This window comes from Malania oleifera, chromosome 1 (genome assembly GCF_029873635.1).
Source record: "Malania oleifera isolate guangnan ecotype guangnan chromosome 1, ASM2987363v1, whole genome shotgun sequence".
NCBI classification, from domain to species: Eukaryota; Viridiplantae; Streptophyta; class Magnoliopsida; order Santalales; family Ximeniaceae; genus Malania; species Malania oleifera.
Window position 1 is genome coordinate 43,197,460 of NC_080417.1, and position 18,905 is coordinate 43,216,364.

The window sequence follows — 18,905 nt, forward strand, 5'->3', positions numbered from 1 at the left end:
ATTTAAATGAACAGTAAAAAATAATTTAATGACAGTAAACAATCCTCAATCTTCAAAGATTTTTATCGAATATTATTTAAAATTTATTTTTTATGCATCTAAAGCACTAAAAACCAAAAAAGAAGAATTAAGAAATTGATTTCTCAATCGCCTCCCAAACAATGACGGGTCACTGGTGATGTGTCCGCCTTTTTTTCCTGTGGCGGAGCGTATGCTGCCACCCGCCAGCTCCGCCTCAGTCCCCACGTTCTCTCTCTCTATCTCTCTCATCTCTCTCTCTCTCTCTCCCTCCTCTGCGTTCGTATCTCCATTTTTCAGTTTTTCACGCACAAACCACACACTCTGTCACGCACACACACACTCTCTCTCTCTCTCTCTCTCTCTATCTCTCTCTCTATCTCTGTCCTCTGTGTTCGTATCTCCATTTTTCGGTTTTTCACACACAAGCCACTCTGTCACGGACACACGCTCTCTTCCCACTCTCTCTCTCTCTCTCTCTCTCTCTCTCTCTCTCTCTCTCTCTCTCTCAGTGTGCGAACCCATATTCAGTTCACCCCGAGTCTCTGCAACTGGACGAAAGAAGCACACGGACTGATATATTAATCCCTGTAGTTGGTATAACTTTGGCCTGACAATCTCAAATTTTCGAATCTCGACGAAGCATTACTTATTACGGCATGTATGATTTTTCTTGTAGATCTGATTCGGGCGTTTGATTTCACAGAATCTGCATTTCGCCTTTCTGGTGAGTTCTATGCTTCATTTTTAATTTCCACGAGATTCAGTGCCGTAATTTTCTTGTCACTTTCTCTAGTGGTGCCTTGTTCATTGATTCTTTTGGATCGTTTATAGTTCCAGGGAGGCGGGTCTCGACTGTTTTAACTGAAATGAAGCCATCTTATCTATCATGCTTCTGAACAGAGTTTAAGTTTTCCTTAGGCGTTTTTGATTTTTCATTATGGATACAGTTTGTGTCCGTCTTGCAATTTTATTTTCTTTGGTCATAAATTTATTGGATTTCGATTTGGTTTCAGTTCTTTGTTTTTTGATTGCCAAATGAAGATGAGTCTCTGTCTCTGTCTCTCTCTCTGATACACACACTCACATTGATTTATTGGTAGCTCATAGCGGCATTGAAATTTACATGCGTTGGTGGCTGGATTTCTTTCGCATATCAGATTTGGATGGATGGTGCTTGCTGTGCATTATGCATATATTTAGCTGCCCGTGATTTTTTCAATTAGTAATATACTCTTTATCATTGTCAATTTTCGTATTCAAGGGGACCACTGTGAATTGGCTGGCAGTGTGGTTTGATGCTCATGTTGATACTAGATGACACAGGAAAAAAAATCAGAATGCTTGGCATTGGACTTTTGCCGAGACAGGTTACTGGACCCGAATTTCACATCTGATCCCCTATTATTGTTATTTTGTCTCACTGTCATCCCGTCACCCTCAATTTCGAAGCATAGTGTTTCTACTTTCTACAATAGGTTCCTTAAAAATTTTCAACCCATCAAAGGGCCCAGCTAAAGACAGTAGCAGCAGAGCAGCAACAACAGACCTTTTAAGTCACGCCGAGCATCCAGGCAAGAAAAAGAGAAATTGTGCTAAGTGAGGTGCGTTGTATGAATGCCTTCTAGCTAATTCTGTTCAGTCTAGGAAAACATCCTCTGAAACTTTCTAAAAATAAAAGTAAAAATAAAATTAGTAGAAAAAAAAAAAAAAGGAAAAACAAAAAAGTTTAGGGCCTGTGATATAGCCATTTCATTTAAAAAAAAATATATTTCAGTGTTTTTGAGAAATGGAAAATCAATACAAATTTTACAGGTTTTTTCTTTCTTTTTTTCCTTTTAAAATTTTTTTTTTTTTTCATCCTTTTTATTTTTCTTTAGGAGGATAGCCCCAAAGAGGAACTTTAAAAAAATCTTTTTGGGCAATTAAGCCCCAGTACAATTATAATAAAATAATAAGGGGATAAACCACGCAGAGAGAAGTCAAAAACAGTGAGACATCTGGCTATAAACTACCATTCAGTTAGCACAAAATTTTCCTTTACAGAAAGAGTGCTGAATATTACAGTTGATGAGTTTACTCTTCTGATTTAGCTCAAAATTGGAAGTACGTTTTTGAAAGACTATTTTTCCAGAATGTGCTTGAAACATGCTGTATATATATATATATATATATATATATATATATATATATATATATATATATTTCATTTTAATATCAAGAAAGGGACCATTTGACGAAATGGTCCATAAATTTTTGACAACATTTTCAGCCTTTTCACTCCTAGACACCCCCCAAGGCCTGGGCCTGCACCCTGCAAAATAGTAGCTGCAACCACTACATAACACCATTATGTAATCGATTATTGGGTTCTTGATACTGTTACACACTGCTGACTCAGTGGGAATAAAAACCACAGCCATTGCGGCTGCTACGAACCACTATCATAACATAATAGCTGCTATGACTGTTACGGAACCATTAGAAGATTGTTGATCAGAATGGTTGGGATACTAGTGGAAGTCACAATGTTTCTCACGTGAGTCCCTGGACATTCATTTCCTAGGTTGTCCACTAGTTCCTTTTCCTTGCTTCAAAATGAGTAATGGCAATTTGATTTGGTTGTGGGAGGGGAACTTTGGGTGGGGGTGTATCTTGGAGCATGGTTAATAGCAGCTGCAACTGCTACATAACATCATGTAACGGATTTTTGTGCTCCTGCTACTTCTACATACTTCTAAGTCAGCAGGAATAAAAATCAAAGCCATTGCAGTCGTTATGGACTGCTATCGTAATGTAATTGCTACTACAACTGTTACGGAACCATTACAAGATTGTCACACTAAAGAATTATAATTTTTTAATTTTTATACTTCTCATTTTTCCTGGTTTCTCTTTCAAAATGTATCACGATAAGCCATGTGGAGGGAGGAGAGTGAATAACATAATAAGGATGATGATCATTTTGTTGGGAATAAAGAACAAAAAATCAATCACACGCACAAGACAATATTTACGTGGTTCGGCAATTTTGCCTATGTCCATGGAGTTGCAGGGATTTCAATATTATCAGGAAGAAAAAACACAGAGAGTGCGGCGATACAATGCTCTCCCTCTCGCTCTCTCGCAGGTACAACCACTCCAACCCTAATCACCCGAAAGCAATCCTTTTTATATGTTGTGCCTAGGGTTCCGTTCCGAATGGGCTCCAAAATTTTCCCGCTATGGCCCAAGCTGTAGCGCTCATGGACTAAGCCTTAGGATAGAAATCTCTAATTAAATAGAGGTCGGGTCGTCATCCAAATTAAAACACAACTAGGCTCCACAAAAGCCCAACACATTCAAAATTATTTCTATAATATACATGAGCTGCATTAACTTTGATATGAATACTCTACTCTCTTTACGATAAGCCATGTGAAGGGAGGAGAAAGAATATTAAAACAAAGATGATGATAATTCAAAATTATTTCTATAATATACACAAGAACTGCATTAGTTAATAATTTTGATATGAATATTACTTTGTTAAAAAAATATATATATCTATTTTGATAGTATTAGTAATTTGATGTTCCTTTTTCTATATTGTTCAACTTCAACCCTTTTTGATGTGTCTAAGTTTTTAATACCATATTTTAATGATAAATTTTATGATTATAACATTATAATTTTAAAGCTCAGATTATATAGTGCTAGTTGTTGGTCTAAATTAATTTATACAAAATTGTATTACTCTAACTGATAAAAAAATAAAACCTTTTGAAATTATTGTATGTATTGTGTGCCTAAGAGATGAACGGAGTGTATAATATATTTTGTTTATTAATTAATTTATCACACATATGCGTAATGAAAAGTGGAAAAAATAGGAGTGGATTAAAATGAATGTAAAAATTATTACCCTTACTAAACAGTGTTAATAAGTTGAACTAGATGATAAAATATACACTAGAAAGTTTTTTAAAGAAAGTTAAGGGCTTTAAACATGCAAATATACCAATATAAATGAGTGTTAGTCCCAGTAGGCACCCAAGAGGGGGAGTGGATTGGATATTTTCAAAAATTAGTTAATTAGATAAATTTGACACAATTTAGAGCAAATACACATGCATTATCCAAGAGAAACTATCATAACTAAGCACAAAAACTAAACCATGTTAGATCATTTAAACACACACACCCCACCCACACTATCACCTCACATAGTATAAAACATCCACTCTTGGTGAAGCTACACATAATTCACCAAAAATAGAAAATACAGTAGACCAAAGCTGTTGCGCTGCCTGACAATGTAGAAAGAGATGCACATCGGTTTTCATTAGACTCCAAGCACATCATATAGATATCTGGGCTAACTGGCTAAGAGCCTTATAAGTTTCCTTTACCCGTAAGAAGTCATTTGCATTAATCCTGTTAAGAATCTATGCTACATGAACGTGCAAATCTTAAAAGGACCCTTAGCCTTCTAAATGACATTAATCCAAGGAAAAGAAGAGGGAATTGAAGGTTCCAATAAATGTTGAAAGAAATACTTGGTAAAAAAACCCAAAGAATCCTTGAACCAAACTCTAGAAAATCGCTCCTTAAATGAGGAACAAAAGAATCCAAAACGTTCAACAAAGTGACGAGCTCATTGACCTCTCTTTCCTCGAGATTCCTAAGAAAGTGGAAATGCCAAGTAAAAGTCCCACCCTTGTAGAATAAAAAGAATCAGAGCTCTAAATGGAAAATAATTTGACAAGGCAACGCATCAAGGCCTCTGAGGCATAGTTTCAAATAGTGGTAGTAGGTAGGGTAGTGTAATGGTAATAGGTGTAACGAGAAGAGAGTAACCAATGTTACAGAGTGGGAAGCAAAACTCTATTTGTTATGTGGAAAGGATCCGATCTATATGTGTGTGTGTGTGTGTGTGTGTGTGTGTATAAAGGTACTTTAATGAAAGCACTGTTAGTGACATACACAATGTGGTGATAGGCGTAATTATAGATGCACTAACAGATGTAGTAATAGATGTAGTGATCAGATGCATATACAGATGTTATGATAAATGCATAAACAAATCTACTAACAGATGCAGTGATAGATGCAGTAACTGACAAATCTGTAAATGTAAATATAGATGCAGTATGCAGATATAGCTACAACAACAGAGACAACAAATGCACTCCTAATGCATAAACAGACGAAGAGATTAGTGCATCATATACATCTACTATTAATAGACGAGTTGAGTATGTCATATCTTGAGAAAATTCTTATTATTTTGACATGCGATTCTCAAAATTTTTTCCCCTGCAAGCAATGCGTCACACTTATGCCACCCGTGTGTAGCGAAAATTCGGCAAAGGTGGGCTAGGTCATTGCCTAGAAGCGACGCAACATGTCGGCGCCTGGTTTTGTTGTCAAATATGCAATGGTTCCCACATCATTCTGGAAGTGGGTGGGTAAAGAAGTTAGTTCGGGAGATTAGGATTATATTAGCAACTTGGAATAAAGGGACTCTTACGGGTGAAAGTATTGAAATTGTGGACACAATAATTAGAATAAAAATTAATATAATTTGTCTTCAAGAAACTAAGTGGGTGGAGAAGAAAGCTATAGAAATTGATAAATCAAAATTTAAATTTTGGTACATTGGAAAAGGAAAACATAAGAATGGGGTAGGAATTATTATAGACAAAAACTTAAAAGATAACGTTGTAGATGTAAATAGAGTAGGGGATAGAATTATAAAAATAAAGATGATCTTAGGCTAACAGATAATAAATATCATTAGTGCTTATGCACCTTAAATAGGCTTATCAAAAAACCTTAAGAGACAATTTTGGAAAGATATGGATAGTATTATACAAGGCATATAAGGGACTGAAAAAATATTCATAGGAGCAAATTTGAATGGACACATTGAAAGGGATAATAAAGGTAATGAGAGGATACATGAAGGATATGGATATGGAAACAAAAATGAGCTTGGGGAGATGATCTTAGACTTTACTACGTCATATAATTTTATTACAATGAATACTTTCTTTAAAAAGAGAGAAGAAAACTTAATAACCTTCAAAAGTGGATAAAATAAAAGTCAAATAGATTTTTTCTTAACTAAGAGGGTTGATCGTTTATCATGTAAGGATTGTAAAGTTATCCCAGGAGAAAGTTTAACCACACAACATAGAGTTTTAGTGTTAAATATATGTATTAAAAAAAGAAAGAGAAAGGATAAAATAAATCAATGTAATAGAACTAGATGGTGGAACCTAAAGGCAGAAAATATAATAAAATTTAAAGATAAAATGATTAAAGATGGTAATTGGACTATGGAGGATGGGGTAGATACAAACACTCTTTGGAGTAGGATGGCTAGCTTTACTAAAAAAAATAGCAAAATAGATTTTACATGAGTCAAAAGGAAGATTCTCGAATAGTAAAGAAAGTTGGTGGTGGGATCAAAATGTTCAAGAAGTCGTAAAGACAAAAAAAAAAAAAAAAAAAGGTATAAAACATGGCAAAAATGTAGAAACATGAATAACTTTGAAAAGTATAAAGACTAAAGAGGCAAGAAAAGACGCAAAAAAGACCTTTAGTGAAGTTAAACATAGATTATTTAATAATTCTCATGATAGATTAGATTCAAAAGAAGGGGAAAGAGATATATTTAAATTTGCTAGAGTTATAGCAAGAAAAAGTAAGGACTTAGGTAATGTACAATGTATAAAAAGTGCGGATGATTTGGTTAAGGAAGAAGACATTAAAGAAATATGGCGAAGTTACTTTAGTAAGCTATTTAATGAAAACCAAATAAAATGCTTAAACCTAAAATTGGCAAATATGGAAAAAGACTAAAAATATGATATTTATTCGCAAGATTAGAGTTAACAAAGTTAAGTTTGCACTCAAAAATGAAAAATGGAAAAGCTATAGGACCAGATAACATCCCAATTGAAGTTTGGAAATGCTTAGGTGAAAATGGAATTATATGGTTAACTAATTTATTTAACACAATTATAAAAACTAAAAAAATGTCAAATGAATGGAGGAAAAGCACTTCAATACCTATATACAAAAATAAAGGAGATATTCAAAATTATAATAACTATCATGGAATTAAACTTATGAGTCATACGATGAAACTATAGGAAAGGGAAGATGAACAAAGATTAAGACTAGAAACGAAGGTCTCAAAAAATCAATTTGGTTTTATGCTTGGGAGATCTACTACAGAAGTTATATATCTTTGAAGAAGATTAATGGAAAAGTTTAAGGAAAAGAAAATGGATTTGCATATGGTATTTATTGATTTAGAGAAAGTGTATGATAGGGTACCTAGAAAAGTTCTATGGTACGTTTTAGAAAAAAATGGTGTATGTAGTAGGTATACTGATATCATTATGATATGTACAATGGTGTAATGACTAGTGTAAAAGCTATAGGTGGAGAGACTAGAGAATTTTCAATCACAATAGCCCTTATCTTTTTTCTTTGGTGATGGATCAACTGAGTAGGAGTATCCAAAATGAGGTTCCATGGTGTATGTTGTTTGCAAATGATATTGTATTGATTGATGAAACCAGGATGGAGTAGAGGTTAAGTTAGAATTATGGAGAGAAGCTTTAGAATCTAGAGCCTTTATAATAAATAGAAATAAGACAAAATATATGAAATGTGATTTCAATATTAGAAGGAGGAATATTTGAGACAAAATTAAACTTGATGATATAGAAATAAATAGCACTTGTAGATTTCGATACCTTGGATCTATTATGCAAGCTAAAGGGGAAATTGAAGAGGGTGTAATGCATAGTATTAAAGCCGATCGGGTAAAATAAAGAAGTGTTTCAAGTGTGTTTTGTGGTCATAAAATACCCTTAAAATTAAAAAGAAAGTTTTATAGGGTGGTTATATGACCAGCAATGCTATATGGATATTGGACAACTAACAAACAACATATCCAAAAAGTGAAAGCTGTCAAGATGAGAATGCTTAGATGGATGAATGGTATAGCATTGAAAGATAAATTTAAAAATGAACATATTCGCAATAAGTTAGGTGTAGCTCCTATAGAAGATAAGATAAAAGTGGGATGACTCAGATGGTTTGGGCACTTGCTGTTAGCATTGAAGGAGCCCATGGGTGGGCTTGACACACATAGGTGAATACCAACTTGATCCAAAAGCTTAAACCTATTGGGTCTTGGGTCCAACCATATATATAAGCACCCATCATCCACTCAAATTTTCCAATGTGAGACAAACTCACAAGTGAAATTCTCAACAATCTCCCCTTCACTTGTGAGTTCCAACTGCTTCCCCTTGAATGGAAATCGTCTCTCTTATGAGAGTAAGCCCAATTCCCCAACAGTTGCTCAAGTAAGCCTTACCACTAGCGCCTTACGTGCCTCGGATTGCATTCCACGTGCCTCTGAACCAATCCTACCTCCCACATTTTGACCCTATTCGGATCCATCTAAGCCTAGATGATCCTTATTGGCCTCGGTCACACACTTGGTCCTCCGACTTTTAGCAAGTCAGGAAAATTAGCTTCACGCCCGACTTTTACGATGTCACTCACCCAGAGTTACAAACTATCGGCTCTGATACCACTTGTTAACACCCGAGAAGTCCATAGGTGAGCTTGATACACATGGATGAACACCAACTTGACCCAAAAACTTAAGCTTATTGGGTCTTGGGCCCAACCATGTATATAAGCACCCATCATTTACTCACTTTTCCAATATGAGACAAACTCACAAGTGGAATTCTCAACACTTGCAACGTAGGCCACATAGCGCGTCAGTCAGGAAGAGTGAGATAGTTGTTGTGAGGGGTAGGAGAAGGGGTAGGAGTAGACCTAAACTAACTTGAAATGAGATGGTGAGTAAGGATTTAATAGTCCTAAATTTGTCAAAAAAATTGTCCATGATCACATAAATTGGCGGAAAAGGATTCATGTAGTCGATCTCACCTAGTAAGACTTAAGGTTTGGTTTTGTTGTTGTTGTCGTTGTAAACAAGTTTGAACTTCCTTGGAAAAATGTGAATCTTTTTTGAGAAGACAAGACTGGCCTGACAATATCGAATGGGTTAGATGACTCTTCATATTGGAAAGTGAATGTTGGGTATTTAATGCTTCTCAATAGTCGTTGTGCATTATTTGTCCTAGATCATGATTGCAAGAAGGGTCTATAATAGAAGGTTTGTTCAAAGGAGAAGCTTGACTTAAAATTACATACATTTGGGAAAAACTTAACTCCTATTGTATTTTTCATCTGTTGTGTGTGCTTATTGTTATATCTTTAGAAATACTCTAGCTTCAAGTTTTAGAGTATCAGGATTTGTTAAAAAAAAATTGTGAGGTTGTTTGTTTTTCCTTTATTTTGTAAACTATAGAGTATCTTCAAAGTGGGTTGAGGTCCAAAGTGCAATGGCACGATATCTCGACGATGCGTCAAGAGAGTGAGCAAGTTGGCTTGGGGGACGATTGTTCGGTGAGAGTGATTATTTCATGTAAAACTGTCAAAAAAAGTAGTGGAAAGTTCAAGTCGGTTGACATGTGGAGCAGATGTAGGTCAGGAGACCAACACCTATACATCTGGTGTCACTCTTACCTTGATTTTGTTACTGCCATATTGGGGTTTCAAGAACAGCAAAATGGGAGAGGCCTTATGGAAGTGTGTGGTTTATGCTATTCTTTGGACTTTGTGGACTTAGAGAAATGCACAAACCTTCAACGTGAAAACTAAATCTTTGTGTTTGTTATGGGATAAAGACAAAGAGTAGATTCTTTAACTTCATTTTGGGCACTTCTTGGAAATTTTCGTTGTCTGACCTCCAAAGAGACCAGACAGCAGCAGTTTCGAAGTTATTTTTAGCTGTTTGCATAGGGACATCTTGTCCTCCAAAGCTTGTGTTCTAGTTTCTTTTCCGTTGAATAAAATTTTTTTGTTTATAAATATATATACATATATAAAATGATTTCAAACCTTTGAACTATGTTGATTTGAAATCTCATAATATCCATCACATTTTTTACTTGATGACAGAGGACTAAAAAAATTTAAATCTGTCAAAACTACGAAGTAGCGATATTGATAGACACAAATACAACACGATCATGACACGATGATACAGAATTTTGGAAATAAATGAGGATACAACATGAAAGGGATACCTTACTTAATGGACACAACACACACATATATATAGCCATGTAGGCATGTTTTCCTTTTAGATGACAAATATTGCAGCAATTTTAATTTAAAACGATATGCACCAGTCATGCACAATTATTGATTGCGCATTTTTCAAACTACAATTATACAAATCAACTGCATTTATATTAGAGAATATTGATCCAACTACAAAGAAAAACAACTCAGGGGGCATGGTTGATGGTGGGCAAGAGGCACGGCCAGTCAAGAATTTTTTTAAAAAGAAAAAAAACATATTAGCAAAGAGTAGCAAATTAGCAATGGCTTTAGAGAGAAGGGGCAAGTCTGGGGACTGGGGGTTTTTGTAGTGCTTTGCCAGGATAGCATTGTGGCACTAGGGCTCCAGAATCCAGTCACTCAAATGTCAAAGAACCTCCTGACTCTCAGTCCCTTGGTTTCTCATCATTTTTTTTTGGGTTTCATTAACAGAATTAAAGTGGGCAACAAACGCAGTGTCTTGCTGCAAGAAGTGTCCCGGACGTATCCTTGCCATGTCATGAAGTGCCTCAGCTGTGTCCAAAAAATAAAAACTAAGTAATTAGTTTTCGACACTTGTCAGAAGCATGTTGGGGAAGTGTTGGCAAGTGTCTGTATGTGACATGTTAAACACTGATACTTTAAGCTTCCACAGGTGTTAGTATTTCCTAGCGTCATTAACAATCTAAGAATCCATGCCTTGTGTCTGCAGAGTCATACCTTTTGAACTCTTAAGAAATGTTTGAAGGATGAAGGTTGGACTGGCATTCTAGCTAATTTTATACTTGTCATATCAATAGTCTTGTTGCGTGTTTCATGTTCTGATTTCAATAAATCCCATATTTTTTAGCTATTAAACTGTAAGGTTTTTTCATTTATTCTATTACTGAAGTTCTGGATTATGCTCAACTCATGCATGTAGAGTATATAATTTGACATGGATCGCCGTGGCTGGCCCTGGAAGAGAAAATCTTCTGACAAAACCATCACCAACAAATCAGTGGCTACATCAGATTCAGCCGATGTTTCTTTAGCTTCAGCAGGATCTCTGGGAGAACAGGTCTGCTAATTGAACTTTGACAATCTAAATAAACAACCTAAAAATTTGGATTTTAATTGAAACTTTCTTTGAAATTTTTTGGAGGTCTCCCCTTTTTCTTGGTCTACCAACTTTTTTGGTGTTTATCCTTAATGCTTTTCTTTCTTTATTTTCTCATTTTTTGAAATCTTTCTTTATTTTATCCTTTTCTGAAACTACTTCATGGTAAAGTCTCTTCACTTTTGCCACTTCCTGTTTGTCTTAGGTACTATTGGGTCTTTCTTAATGAAATTTATGCCTGAATTTTTACTTCCCTGTCAGGCTGTCACAGTCCTGTTTCTGTATCACAAGGAAGAGTTATGTTCCTTTAATTTGGCATGGAGATGAATCCTGAACAAATCTGTCAATACAAAATTAATAATTAATTATATGGGCAAAACCTCTAAGAAATAATGCTTAATTTTTCAGCTGTCTTACATGCATTCCAATAAGCAATGTAGCATTTTGTTTTTACGTACAAGTGTACAACATTTCTAGCATAAATGCATTCTCTAAACTATTTAGCTGCATTTGTGTACACTTCTTTCCTAAATCTCTCTGTATCAATGATATTTCTGAAGAATGTGAAAAGAAAATGAAACTATTTTTCAGACAGTCGTACATAAACCAGGCAGTGTTGAATGAACATTCTTAGTTGAATGTTGGTGGCAGTAAATCGTTTCATGATTTCAATGCGGTGTCTGCTGCTACAGTCTCTACTTCAGCATTTTCTAAACATTGTTGCTTTTCTCATCTCTTTATTCCTGTATGGGGCAAAAATCTTCTGGTAACCTTCTTGTTAAATTTAAAACAAAAAACAAATACACAGGTTTCAAAAGTTGAATCATCTTTATGAGACAGAATTAGGAGTGTTGGGAAATGGGGTTGTTGACAAGATAGCCTTAGAAATCATGTGATAACTGCTGCTGGACTGATAGTTCCAAGATTTAATATCTTAATTTTTTGGCCAGGAAAATTGCGAGAAAGTAAACTACATTCAAATATCTGCGGATTCATATGCGCACATGAATGGGTTGGAAGATCAAGTTAAAATGTTGGATGATCAAGTCAAGATATTGAAGGATCAAGTAAAGGAATTGAATGAAAAACTTTCTGCAGCTCAGTCAGAGGTGATTAAAAAGGACGATTTAGTCAAACAGCATGCAAAAGTTGCTGAAGAAGCTGTTTCAGGTATGACTTTGCTTTTGTCCTGCTACTTGGGGCAGGGGGGGACTTCCCGCGGCGCCCCCGGGGGGGGGGGGGGGTGGCGGGTGTGGGAAATGAACTACAAAGGACATGTTTCTCATTGTTCACTCATTCCCCACATATATTTCCGAACATCTCTACTAAAAATAAAATAAAATAAAGGATTGATTGATTTTTTAAGGGAATCTTCAGCAATGGATGATGGCTATGCCTTTGTCTTGTTTATGTGTTCTTGTTGAATTGAGTCAGTTATTATTATTATTATTATTATTGTTATTATTATTATTATTATTTGTTCCAGGTATTGGTATCTAGTTGCATGCTGGAATTCATCTAGTTACTGAATATATTTGTGTATTTAGGATGGGAGAAGGCTGATGAAGAAGCCCTTGCATTGAAGCATCAACTTGAATCTGTCACACTCTTGAAGCTTACTGCTGAAGATCGAGCATCCCATCTGGATGATGCTCTGAAAGAGTGCATGAAGCAGATTAGAAATGTAAAGGAAGAAAATGAAAAGAAACTTAACGAAATTATTCTGACTAAAACAATGCAATGGGACAAAATCAAGTTTGAACTTGAGGCAAAAGTAGCTGAACTAGACAGAGGACTTCTTCAGTTGGCTGCTGAAAATTCTGCACTTTCACGGTCATTACAAGAGCGCTCTAATATGCTAATGAAGATCAGTGAAGAAAAAACTAAAGCTGAAGGGGAGATTGAACTTCTGAAGGAAATCATTCAATCATATGAAAAGGAAATAAATTCACTGAAGTATGAGGTACATATAGTTTCTAAAGAGCTTGATATCCGAAATGAAGAGAAGAATATGACCTTAAGATCTGCAGAAGCTGCAAACAAGCAACATTTGGAGGGAGTCAAGAAAATTGCAAAGCTAGAAGCTGAGTGCCAAAGATTACGTGGCCTTGTTCGGAAGAAATTGCCTGGCCCTGCTGCATTGGCCCAAATGAAGCTTGAAGTTGAAAATATAAACCAGGATTTCAGTGAACCTCACCTACGAAGGACTCCAGTTAAGAATTCTCGACCAAATTTGTTTCCCTTGCCAGAATTTTCTACTGAAAACATTCAGAATTATTGTAAGGAGAATGAGTTGCTTGCTGCACATTTATCAGAAGCAGAAGGAGAAACAAGGATGCTGAAAGAAGCTTTGACCAGTAGTAAAGATGAGCTGCAGGCTTCAAGAAACATGTGCTTGACGATGGCTGGGAGAATAAAGGGCTTAGAGGAACAAATACTGGTTCTTGATCAGCAGCGAAACTCAAAATCAAATCTTGGAATTGCTAAAGGTGTGGTTGATGAAGAAAGTACTGCTGACTCTTGGCCAGACACATCATTGATATCTGAACTCTCTCATCAAAGAGAAAAGAACATTGAGAAATCTAACAAGACTGACAAAAGAAATCACTTGGAATTAATGGATGACTTTCTAGAAATGGAAAGGTTAGCATGTTTGTCAAGTGAGTCAAGTGGGTCTATCTCTATTTCTGGAAAAAACGAGACAACAGACCGTATAATATCAATGGATTCAATGAATGCTGGCATTTGCCAATCTGAACAGCTGCCTGTTTCAAGTCTGTCACTGAATCAGGTTTCTTCCTATGGGAAATTTGCAGCAGGAGAACTTCAGCTTGATATAGATAAACGAGACTTTCCGAAACTCCAATCAAGGATTCTTATGATACTTGAATCTCGAACTGACGTAGACATGGAAAAAATTCTGGAGGACATAAAACGTGTGATGGAAGACGTGGAAGGTTCATTGTCTCAGCACTCGACGAGGTGTTCTTCTAAAGAAACTCAACTCGATGATGCTTGCAGTCGGCAGGCTTGTCCTCAAGATATTGGGCTAGTTACCGAAGGTGAGAACTCAAAGGTTTCGGATGGTAAATCTATTACTCATAGAGAGCATCTTACAAACCAAGATTTGTTGACTGCCATTTCTCAAACTCATGAATTTGTGCTATTGCTGGGAAGGGAAGCTATTCGAATTGAGGACATTTATTCTGTTGGACATAGTTTGAGTGAAAAATGTGAGGATTTCTCAGCCTTTGTTGACAAATTTTTATTCAATAAAATAAGTATGGTTGACTTTATCCTCAAACTTTCTCATGTTCTGGCTAAAGTTAGCAAACTGAGCTTTAGCATCAGCTATAAGGGTTATAAAGGAGAAGTCACTAGTGGCGATTGTGTAGACAAGGTTACATTGCTAGAGAGTGAGACAGTTCAATATGACTCCTCAAATCAGGGGTTTCCTAATGGAAGCGAGCAAGTTACTGATTCTGCCTTTAATTCTGATGTACTTCAAGAAGGAAACAAAAGCCCATGCTTTGGATCCAATTTCTCATCATGTAAATGCTCATTACAGGAGTTGGAACAGCTGAAATTAGATAAATATAATATGGCAATGGATCTAGATAGATGCACACAAGATCTTGAAAGTACAAAGTCGCAGTTACAAGAAACAGAACAGCTTCTGGCAGAACTGAAATTACAATTAGATTCACGTCAAAAGTCAAACAGCCTCGCAGAGACTCAGCTAAAGTGTATGACAGAGTCTTATAAATCACTTGAAATGCATGCACAGCAGTTGAAAGCTGAGGTGGACCTTTTACAGGCGAAAGCAGAAAATTTAGAAAATGAGCTTCTAAAACAGAAGTGCAGTCATGAGGATGCTTTGAACCAGTGCTTGAATCTTCAAGAACAAATTCGAAGGTAAACAATGAACTACCCCTTAAAAGGCTACCATTTAGTAACATGCATAGGCAACACAATTGGGTCTCCCATGCCATATCAGGTGCATTGGAGACAGCTATGGGCATGGCGTGTGCAGCCGTACCTCAAAAAATTTAGAAAGGCTAAATCTGTAACTTGAACCTGTAATTAGGGTTTTGGCACAACATCCTGCTTGCCCGCATTTTGGGCAGTAGTTGCATTGAGTATTATTTTCTTTTAGCCATTTTTGCACTCTATTCTTTCTGATGCGTAAATTCTAACTTGTCCCACATATATTTTTGGTTAAGGAACGGAAGCTGCTCAACCTGTTCATCATCATCTGTGTCAAATCTTGATGAGAAGAGCAGACAGGTATGGAGCCATTTATAGGAAAGCTTGACTTGCCTTCACCCACTTTTCCTTTCTTGTTTCCATTATCTGCGAATGAATATAAAGAATGAGGAGAGTGATTCTCATTTATCTTGTAGTTATGGCTGTCCAGCAAGTTTTAGACTTATTTTCTGTTCATGATTTGATCTCAGATTCCAGCTTGCTTAAGATATAGTACCATGTTTTTGGCGTAAAGGCTAAATTGTTTGGATTTATGAGTTCTGCTTTATCAGTCATGGGTGCAAATAGTATTTACTATTTAAGAGAATAATAAACACCTGGATCCTGCCTGGCCCTGGTAGGACAACTGGGTAATGACCTTAAAGGAGAGAATCATAGTTTCTATTCTTCCTGAAAAGGCTGCCGTAGCATTTTGCATTTAAAACCATTAAACTGGAGATCCTCATAATTTGCCATTCCAATTTTCTTAGACTTCGCAGTTCTATTCCTTTATTTCCTAGTCCGGATACATAAGTGACATCCATGTCAAAGGAAGAAAAGACCACTTACTTGTTCCTTTGTCTTTAGATTTTTGGCACATCTATATTTTTCTTTAAATGTAAACGCATAAAGTTAAATAGAGGAGTATTCTTAATATAAGCCTTGTGTTTTATTGCTAGGCTTCAGATTTCAATTGACCTGAACTGCTTCTACAATAATTTAAATTTCTCATGGCAGGAAAAAGAGATAGCAGCTGCAGCGGAGAAGCTTGCACAATGTCAAGAGACTATTTATCTTCTTGGTAGGCAATTGAAAGCTTTGCATCCTCAGACACCAGTTTCTGCATCTAGCCACAGTGAGAAGCTTCAAATAGGTGAGACCATTGTAAATGATCAATCAATTCTTGGTCTCTCAAATTATTGGGGGAATGTGGACAATGCTGCTTGTGCTGATGTGAAAGCCACAGGCAAGAAATCCTTGGGCAGAAATAGTTCTCTCTCTGGTCCATCTGAAGTTGAAGCAAACATGTCAATAAATTCAAACAACCCTATGGTGCCAGAGAAGCATCCTCATAGTTTCCGCTTCTTTTCTTTGAAAGGGAAGAGCGGGATATAGGATCCAGACGGCAAGGTAGGCGGTGTAACTGAGTTTTTATGTTTTGTAAATGAGGATTTACTGAGCACACAATACAATTTGGCCAGTGTAGTGGAATGGGGAGAATGAAACAGCTCATCTTAGCTGTTTCTGTTGAAAAATGAGGGGACCTTTTGGGCATCAATTTTTGAAATTCTATGCCTTTGAATTCCCATGACGAAATGTGCATGGTATTGGAATCCCAATTCCAAGAGACTATCATGAAGTACTGATGGAGTTCTAGTTCAGAGATTCAGGTACCGTGAAGTTTCTAGAGCTGCTTCAATGGGTGCCTGGCTCCCTTCAAATGGAATGCTTTGATAAGTGATATGAAGAGATGGACATAATTAGCCATCTTGGATGAGCTTTCTTTTCTTTTATGTATGGTTTTATTAGAACTTGCTGGGTGTAATTTCCATCCGCTCAATTTTTGTTTTCTTCTACTCAAATTTTGTTTTCTTATATCTAATGTTAGAATATGTTGAGAATTCTGTGAGTTTGTCCTGCATTGAAAAAGTAGAATGGTTGAGCCCAAAACTCAATAAACTTAAGTTTTGTGATCAAGTTGGTGTTCATCTATATATATATGAAGTCCGCCCATGGACTTTCCAAATCCTAACAAAGCAAAGAGATGGGAGTAGAGATTCAACAGATTTCAAGCTTTGAGGCACATTCAGAAATGCCCCTTTTAAAGCGATAATGCCCCAACTCTGAAACGAGTTAACTGAAGTTTCTTGCTGCACTTTGCCTCCTAGTTGGTCTAGACTAGAATCTACATGCAGTATACAAACAATATTAAGTATATCTATTAATGTGTGTGTGTGTGTGTGTGTGTGTGTGTGAGAGAGAGAGAGAGAGAGAGAGAGAGAGAGAGAGAGAGAGAGAGAGAGAAGAGGCAAATTCATTTCTTGTTTATAGACTATGAAGGGTTATATTACTTTCATTCAGAAATGACAAACACCTCACAAAACTGAATGTGAGGAGACATTTTAGGCCATTGATGATATCACAAGACAACCAAGGAAGCACAACAAATCTAGCCTGAACATTGTTTATTTGGATCTTTCACACATTTAGGAGGAATGGAGGGAAGACGGTAAAGACAGACGTTTTAGGCAGGAACTTAGTGCTAAAACTCAATATTTGGTGATGAAGAATATGAACACCCCCAGCATGTCTGCCCCTACATCTGCCCAACTCCCTACAATCTCTGTTATCTTTCAACCTAATTCTTGTTTCCCCCATCTAAATATGCAGAGACAAGCCATTGCAGCTAAAAAGAACAAATAAAATATCAGGGAATGCAGAAGATACGCGTTCTTGAATATGAAAGTTCACCCATGCTAAGTTACATATATACATAAACACATACTATGATTTTGGGACGTAGGATACTGATGAATGAAATCAAAATCTTCACTTGATTTCATCACGATACCCGTTCAAATTTTCATACATTCCCTTTCTATCCCATTCCATTCTACAAATCAAACATGCTGTAAATTGTGTGCCCTCCATTTTGTTTCTTTTTATATCTTCAGGGTGAGATTACAATTTAAGTTGTGCAAATTAGAGTTTATGAAGGGTATAAGAGTGAAATATTAATTCTTTTCGGAAGTTACTTCTGTAAAAAAAGAAAGTAGAAAAAAAGGTTTAGTCAATATTTTTTTGGTTAAACATCGCGATTGCCTTAGGAGATTACAACTTTTCAATTAAAATTAAACTTTAGTATTTAAATGGCGAAGGGTAAAAGAGCAGACTCATTATCTCGGTAGATTAGTTGTCTCCAAAGAATTTCAAACAATATTTTATCCAAAATTATGAAAAAGGGGGAAATTTTTTACTTTAAAAAAAGGAAAAATAAAAATGAAAAATGAAGTGAGCATTTTTTTTTTTATTACGCCGAATATCTTGGTTTCCCCGGCACATTCAGTTGACACTCTCGTTGACCGAACACACTCCGATATACTCTAGTGGCGACACAGGGTACTCAGACTATTCACATGCCCACACAACAAGGGCCCCTTCACTGCACATGAGTAAATATAGGATTTGCTCGCTTGGAACAAGAATCGAACTTGGGACTTAAACCAGCAAGTGGCCCATCCCAAGCCCACCTTGCCACCGGAGCCATTGCTCAGGCGCAATGAAGTGGTGTAAGTCAATCAAATCAAGCTGCATGTTACTCAAACTTGATCTAATTTTGCAACAAAATTCA

The 18,905-nt window shown here is 36.2% G+C and overlaps 1 protein-coding gene across 3 annotated transcripts; it reads left to right on the forward strand.

Moving 5' to 3' along the window:
• Positions 1–226: 226 nt before the first annotated feature.
• On the forward strand, positions 227–17,251 carry LOC131152738 (filament-like plant protein 4). Of its 3 annotated transcripts, none has more exons than XM_058104603.1 (9): positions 227–615; positions 698–745; positions 1,283–1,388; positions 1,497–1,622; positions 11,132–11,269; positions 12,259–12,478; positions 12,856–15,223; positions 15,532–15,595; positions 16,292–17,251. In XM_058104603.1, exons 5-9 carry the CDS (start codon positions 11,147–11,149, stop codon positions 16,667–16,669), a joined length of 3,153 nt encoding a protein of 1,050 aa, XP_057960586.1. In that variant the 5' UTR covers positions 227–615; positions 698–745; positions 1,283–1,388; positions 1,497–1,622; positions 11,132–11,146; the 3' UTR covers positions 16,670–17,251. The 3 variants fall into 3 exon arrangements, with proteins under 3 accessions (XP_057960586.1, XP_057960573.1, XP_057960579.1); XM_058104596.1 differs by having other exon boundaries at positions 293–615; positions 1,526–1,622; XM_058104590.1 differs by lacking the exons at positions 1,283–1,388; positions 1,497–1,622.
• Positions 17,252–18,905: the final 1,654 nt, after the last annotated feature.

Bases quoted from the DNA above. Each gene is read 5' to 3' on its own strand.
- LOC131152738 (XM_058104603.1), top strand. From the start codon at position 11,147: ATGGATCGCCGTGGCTGGCCCTGGAAGAGAAAATCTTCTGACAAAACC. The intron at 11,270-12,258 runs GTCTGCTAATTG...TTTTTTGGCCAG, and splicing joins CAGGATCTCTGGGAGAACAG to GAAAATTGCGAGAAAGTAAA. The intron at 15,596-16,291 runs GTATGGAGCCAT...TTCTCATGGCAG, and splicing joins TTGATGAGAAGAGCAGACAG to GAAAAAGAGATAGCAGCTGC.